General features: G+C 39.2%; 1 protein-coding gene across 1 annotated transcript; it reads left to right on the plus strand.

Annotated features, from left to right (window-relative positions):
- The first annotated feature begins 528 nt into the window (after positions 1-528).
- tpma (alpha-tropomyosin) lies at positions 529-5,252 on the plus strand. The gene is made up of 10 exons (XM_048262428.1): positions 529-766; positions 974-1,099; positions 2,645-2,778; positions 2,885-3,002; positions 3,898-3,968; positions 4,059-4,134; positions 4,282-4,344; positions 4,443-4,512; positions 4,691-4,769; positions 5,045-5,252. Exons 1-10 carry the CDS (start codon positions 653-655, stop codon positions 5,046-5,048), a joined length of 855 nt encoding a protein of 284 aa, XP_048118385.1. The 5' UTR covers positions 529-652; the 3' UTR covers positions 5,049-5,252.
- The last annotated feature ends 2,282 nt before the right edge of the window (positions 5,253-7,534 follow it).

Raw genomic sequence — 7,534 nt, forward strand, 5'->3', positions numbered from 1 at the left:
CCCCTCCTGATTTAAACACAAAAGTTGGAAAACTATGATGTGTATTTTCTTCTGCAATTGCAAAAAAATCCTCTGTTATAAATGTCAAGTAAATGTCAAGTAAATTTCACTTTGAAAACACATGTCTTATTTCTCTTAACCCCTTAAACACTTCTGTGATCACAGTAACAGTTGTTTCCTGGGTCTGATAGAACCTTTCCGTCTGGTGCTACTGGTTAGAGGTCCCCAACATAAGAAATCTTTATTTGTGACAGAACCAAGAGGTCAGAAATAGGAACAAGACCCTTTAAGGGGGAGGGGGAGTTAGTCTCTGGCCAAGGAGCTGTCTTGGTGGGGGCTCCAAGACTCTTGTTGCTCATACTCCATATATAGCCATATCAGTGGTCAAATGTCTTAGAGTAGCGAATCGGAATACAGATCTTTAAAAAAAGCGCAGGTTGGCCAAGCAATCTCTTGGGAGTCATTTCCAAAAAAGTATTGGGTGTCTCTCAACGTCCGTGGCCCCCTAAAAAAAAGCGCATATTACAGCTTAGCAGCAGCACCAGCGTGCACTCCAGCGCAGCGTTCAGTCCGGCACAGACGCTTGAGGCTTCATCCTCTCTGTTCTATCTCTTTTCTATCAGTTAGGTACACTAACACACAACCAGCAGCCATGGATGCCATTAAGAAGAAGATGCAGATGCTCAAGCTTGACAAGGAAAATGCCTTGGACAGAGCAGAGCAGGCTGAGGGAGACAAGAAGGCAGCAGAGGACCGCAGCAAGCAGGTCGGCATCTAGAGTTGGATGACTGTTGGATTGATTACACAGAAGAGTTTCCTTTTTATGGAATATTACACTTATTGTGGCCTGAGTCATGTTAATGTAGTTTAAGGGAAGTGATATACATTTTCCCCTTAAACTTTTCCAATACTTTTACTTCATTCTGTCTGTGTACATGTCCACTTATGTCTATGGTTTTATGTGTGGCCTTAGCTGGAGGATGATCTGGTAGCCCTGCAGAAGAAGCTGAAGGGCACAGAGGATGAGCTTGATAAGTACTCTGAGGCCTTGAAGGAAGCACAAGAGAAGCTGGAGCTGGCAGAGAAGACAGCCACAGATGTGAGTGCACTGTTTTGTCATCGTAGAAACAAACACACAAACACACACACACACACAGTACTTTATACACTGTGTCCGAGGTACAGGCTCTGAGGTACATCAGAGGTACAGCCCTATTTGAAATAGAATAAATAAAGCATATATCACTCTGCACTGCACGGGCTGTTTCATATTTAATGTTTAAACTCACAGAACAACAAAGCAAAAAATATCTAGCCCTGACCAAATACATACTTTGTGGCCAAGGGAAGGTCAACTCCTGTGTACACAATTAAGGTAATGCTGCCTCCTGCTTTCTGAGCAGTTTTCATCAACTAGCCATGTAGTATACTATATATAGCACAAAGCTTTAAATGGCCAAGTCAGTGTGAGCTATCAGGTTTACACGATACAAGCTTACAATTTCAGTAGCTCTGATACTCCTCTGACTCATGGCAGCTGTGCAAGATGATAACCCAACCCCGTTTCCTCACACCCACCACAGCTACACCACTCCAACCACTCCAACACCACTCCAACTAAATGACTATACATACAATAATTAGTCTGATTAAAGTATAATTTGAAGTTGCATTCAACATAAAATTAAGTTTCTTGTTATCCAAATTGTGTTTTGTTAATAACAATTCAACAGCTCTCTGTCATATATCTTGCATTACAGGCTTAGACTATCTAGGCCTATATATTTTGTCAGAGCTAATATTTTAAGACAAACATGTGAAGTAATGTGTATGCAACAACTTAACTGTATTAATATCATTCAAATTGATTTTTATATGATCAATGAGAACAGAGTAGTAACTTTTGAGTTTGTGACTTCCCATGGATTATTCAAAAATGCCTTTCTTTGGAAGCTGTTTTTTTGTTTAATTGTAACATTGTCAAGTGACAGTGTTAGCATTTTAGCCCAGTGTTCGATGGGGCATAATACAATTTTGAAATATTCAATTCACAGTTGCATTGAGAGTGTGTTTAAGTAGGAACAAATTACTGTACGAGGCCAAATAAGTGGTCAAATTCTTAAAAAATATGGATACTTTGATATATATTGAAATTATTAGTTAACCTCGGTACAATCTGCATTATCCAAGGAAGCCAGGCACACAAGGTAATCATTAAAATAGAATGTACAGTTAATCAACATAACTGTGTGCAAGGGCAATTTGTGCACTGGTTTCAACAAAATTCAACAAACAATTTTGGAGTAGACAGATTTCTCTACTTCAGTTTCTGTAATAGGAAGTTTATTGTCTGACCTCCCATGAACTCACGGATGTGACTAAGTGCTTAGGCAGATACATAAAAATATAGCTAATTATCTATTGTTAAAAGAAATAGATTAAGATGCCTCTCCTACAAATTATTAGTCATTTCCAGAAAATAGTACAAAATGCAGTAAAATACTTGTACAGTTTGTTTCATCATCCCTTTTATTATTGTTGCTATCATTATCATTATTAGCATCCTCTTTACAGTTTGACACCATAATTAGCTCTTTGTGTATAAGGATATCGGGGCTCTTGCTTACCATTTGACTCTCTGCAGGCTGAGGGTGAAGTGGCCTCTCTGAACAGACGTATCCAACTGGTTGAGGAGGAGTTGGATCGTGCTCAGGAGCGTCTTGCCACTGCACTGCAGAAGCTGGAGGAGGCTGAGAAGGCTGCTGATGAGAGCGAGAGGTCTGACTGGCACTCACGCCAACACACAAAACTGAACAAGTTGTAACATTCTCTTGTATAAAAACTAGAATGAAAACAAACAAAAAAATCTGTCTCACTCTCACAGAGGAATGAAGGTCATTGAGAACAGGGCCTTGAAGGATGAGGAGAAGATGGAACTGCAGGAGATCCAGCTGAAGGAAGCCAAGCACATTGCTGAGGAGGCTGACCGCAAGTATGAGGAGGTGAGTTTTCAGGCACACACAACTGCATACAACATACTCATAGGTCACAGGTCTAGTCCCAACAATTTTGCAATTTTGAAGTGCAATACTAACAGTTTTGATATCATGATGAGTTTAGATGTATCTACCTACATTTATGCCAGTGGCATTCATAAGGGATTACTTTACACTTTCTTCACTAAATACCTTCTTTCACTTTATTCTTTGAAAAGTGGAAAATGTCCTCACTGCTAATGGAGTTCTGCAGTTGGTGCCTTTGGAATTAACATTCATTTTGCCAATGGAGGTATTATATAGAGAGTGAGGAAGTACCCCCTGTGTTCTGTTCAATGCTGGATGCTATCTACTTCAGCTAAATATATGTTTTTAAATCTTTACAAATGTCACTTTGTGTGCCACTTTTTCACTAACAAGTCAAGTAGGTTCAAAGTTCCAGATGGCCAAAATAATTATATATAAAATAAGTATGTTGTCCATGCAGATTAGTTGATGATCCCTGCTTGAAAACTGACAGCTCATATGAGCATAATTGACAATAGTCTTGCTTGTGAAAATGTGGTTGGAAGTAAGCACACATAACTAAAAATATGCTATTTTTAAAGATGGTGACAGCCAATTTGTATTCTAACATGCTGACACTAGACCCCTGATTTTGTAAACCGTGAGTCCCTAATTCCCAGTGATTTTATTTCTGAAGTTAGCAGAGGGCATATGAATTTGAAATTTTACCTGCCAGGATTTGCTATCCCAATGTCTAAAAATCACGCAAAATACATACACATTAAATCCATACTCAAATATTCTGTTTATAGTTTCTAGTTGGATTGAAATCAGATAATTAGCAAATACTCAATAATGTCCAAGTGCTAAACAAGGATGTATGCGGTATGTTCAGGTGGCTCGTAAGCTGGTGATTGTTGAGGCTGAGCTGGAGCGTACAGAAGAGCGCGCTGAGCTGTCTGAGGGGTAAGGTCTCTGCACAAAAGTAAATATTGTGTTTGATGTCTGTTTATATCAAATGGTACAACCATCATTCCTTGAATTATTTTTCTGTAGTAAGTGTTCTGAACTGGAAGAGGAACTGAAAACTGTGACCAACAACATGAAGTCTCTTGAGGCCCAGGCTGAGAAGGTTTGTTTGTATTGTGTGTGTGTGTGTGTGTGTGTGTCTGTCTGTCCACTGGAGGTGACTTTGAATTGGTATATGTGTTGTGTGTATATGTTTTGTGTATGTCTTATGTATGTTAGCACTGACTGTAGTACCTCTTTTTTACAACAGTACTCTGCGAAAGAGGACAAGTATGAGGAGGAGATCAAGGTCCTGACTGACAGACTGAAGGAGGTTAGTTCCTTTTTGTTTTTCAGTCCTCATCACACATGAAAGCCTTTAGTCTTTTTAGACTCTATGATTGTGTTCTGAAATCATTCTTTGTGCTCCAGGCTGAAACTCGTGCAGAGTTTGCTGAGAGAACAGTGGCAAAACTGGAGAAGACCATTGATGATCTTGAGGGTGAGTTTTTAAGTTTTGACTACCCATCTGCTTTGTCGCTATGCTTTACAGCATACACTGATCATGGCGGAGTGTAACTTAGGATCTGAGTCCTCCATATACACTTATCGTAGAAGACACTATGGTATTATTTTTGTGACATGAAATTCATCGCTCTTAATGCTTATTATGTCTGTAGATGAGTTGTATGCCCAGAAGCTCAAGTACAAAGCCATCAGTGAGGAGCTGGACCATGCCCTCAACGACATGACATCCATGTAAATATTGCATTCTGAATATTTCTGGAAAAACTCTTTTCCTTCCTATTTTACAGCCAAAAATGCTTTCTTACCCAACTAACCCTGTATAGTAGATGTACAATTTTATGCATGGACCATTTTATAGTTATAGTTAGTAATATTATTTTTTACTGATCTTGTCACCATTTCCTCATTTCTAATGTCTGCATGTCTTGGTCATCAGAACTACTGCATGTCCATTGTCTTCTCCATCATCACACTCTGTTTCCTGTCTATCTCTCTCTCACCCACAGATAATTTGCTTACGTTTCCTCACCGGTGTGTTCTGGCTGAGGGGCTTCTTCATTTTCCTCACCCTTTCTCTCTTTTTCTCTATGTTCTTATATGTTCTCTATCACTCCATCCTTCCTGTGTGGGGCAAGGCGACAAAGCACTTACACTATGTTTGGTGCCTAAAGCTTTGAATCATTTTGCTTTCTGTAAAATAAACATTCATCCATCTGTTGCTCCCTTTCTCTCTTCTTTTTGTTTGTTTCTTTTGATTTCTATTTATGTCCATAATTTATTTTTGAGTAGCTTCAATAAAATCAAAAGCTCAACATCTACAAATGTTTTTTTTTATTGCCTCATACAAAAAATGATACATTCATTAATTTATTTTCTTTTTGCTTTTCATCCAAATTGATCCCTGGTGAATTGAATACAAAGCCAATTATGTGATACAAAAGAGTGATAGTGGGTATTATGTTAGAAGTGTAGTGAGTTACACTTTCTTTCTAATAATACAACATGTAATAATATTTTAAACACAGTACTGTACATTTCTTGGAGGGATCTGAAGGGTATTTCACAAAAGCAGAATTAAGAAATCCAAAATAAGTGATAAAACGAGGCTTGACCTAGTGTTGTCTGGTCATCCTAGCTCAAAAGGTTTCATGAGCGCCAATCCAGGATGAGTAGGAGCGACTAGATCAAGCCAGGTGTAAGTAATTTAAGATACAAGCACATTCTCGTCTATTTTTTATTCAAAATAACTACCAGTTGGAATGAAAAATACACAGAAAATACCGTCATTCAGACAAAGACAAACAGCTTTTGATATAGACTTACTGTACATGAAAGTGAAGTGAAGTGTTTTGAATGGGGAGACACAGCTGTTTCTGTAAAACAGCGGGAGTAGGGTTGGTGGACCAACTGAATGCACTGTGGGTGTGTTCGAAACAGGTAAAGTTGCTGCCTTTTAAGATATCTAACTGGGGAGCAAGGCAGCAAGTGCGGTTCGAAACCGAAAAAACAAATTCTGCTGCCTTTTAAGATATCTTAGAATTCCCAAATAACGGTCATTTTTGGAGGCAGCATCGATGCACACTTCATGCTCCCTCCTACCCATAATCCCTTGGGGCAACATCTGAAACAGCTGTGAAAGGTAAACAAACATGGCGGCTGACATCGGTAATGGCTGCTGAATCTGTTTAAAATGCCATTTGTGTGACCTTATTTTGCTTAGATTTGTAGATTACAGATGAGAAATAAACAATTTACTATCTGATTATGCCATTGTTGTAACCATTAATAGCGTCTGGTCTGATATATCTGCGGCCGTCAGAAAACTAATTTATACCGTTAGCCTGCTAGCTTACGTAAGCTAATTTAGTTTAACGTCAGGCCTTTGCTAACGTCATACCGTAGTGTTAACCAAAGATTCTAGAGTGCTACGCTCGTTTTTAAAAAGATGCATTTACTGTAAACCAAAGTCATGTCTAGTGAGACCGCTCTCTATGTAGGGAGGGAGGCAGTAGGCAGCTGTCTCCCGTTTCGAACACACCCAATATGTATACATCAATGTGTGAGTGCTTTCTCATCTTGGCACACGACATCATACAGTCTAGCCCAGTGTTTCTCAACTGGGTCAAGGAATGGTACTGATCCGCGATAAGGAGACTGCTGGTCTGCAAAGCCGCAAAATGTCACACTTGTCTGATCATTTACGGCACAATTGATCATGGAACTGTGGACCAATCAGGAAATACTAATTTCCTTAAATAGCCTGATAAAAAAACAAACTCTGGACACTCATGATTGTATGATATGTTATATCCAGCTAGACAGGCCCTCTTTTTTTTACACAAGCCCTACTAAACATTTCCTAACACCATCCATCAGAATGTTCAACTCAATCTGATAGCCCGATATTTACTTTTTTATAAACTTTTTTTTTAATCATATCTGGATGGCTGACTGCTACTTATACCATTCGCCTATCCTTTACATCATGGTTATGGTGTTTCCTAATTCCTACCTTTCTACCTACCTTTTTCACCCATATTCAGATGTTGATGCTTTTTATGTGTGTTTGAACAACTCGCTCAAAGCACTTCATGACTATGGGTGTCAAGGCAATTGGGCGATAGTCATTCAGGGAGGTTATTGCTGTTTGTTTTGGAAGAGGAATGTTTTTTGTGACCTAGATAGATGGCTTTGGTGGGGTTGATATGAGAGAGGGCTCATCTAACCTCATGGGTGCTCAGCACTCGTGACTCTGGTGAGGCTTCTTGCTGTGGCAGTTTAATTGTGGGTTGGTCATTGTGCCTGTCAAAACGTGCAAAGAGGTCATCAGGGAGGGTTATCATACCAAAATGTTATCTACAGACATGAACCTTTTCAAAAATGATAAGTAACCTTTGCCACCTTGAGTGGTACCGACATCTGGTCTGGCCCATGGACTAATTGTGTGTGTTCGTTTTTGTGTATATGTGTGCTTCTCTGTGTGTGTTTGCTTCTGA

The sequence above is a fragment of the Alosa alosa genome, chromosome 14 (genome assembly GCF_017589495.1).
Source record: "Alosa alosa isolate M-15738 ecotype Scorff River chromosome 14, AALO_Geno_1.1, whole genome shotgun sequence".
Lineage (NCBI taxonomy): Eukaryota > Metazoa > Chordata > Actinopteri > Clupeiformes > Clupeidae > Alosa > Alosa alosa.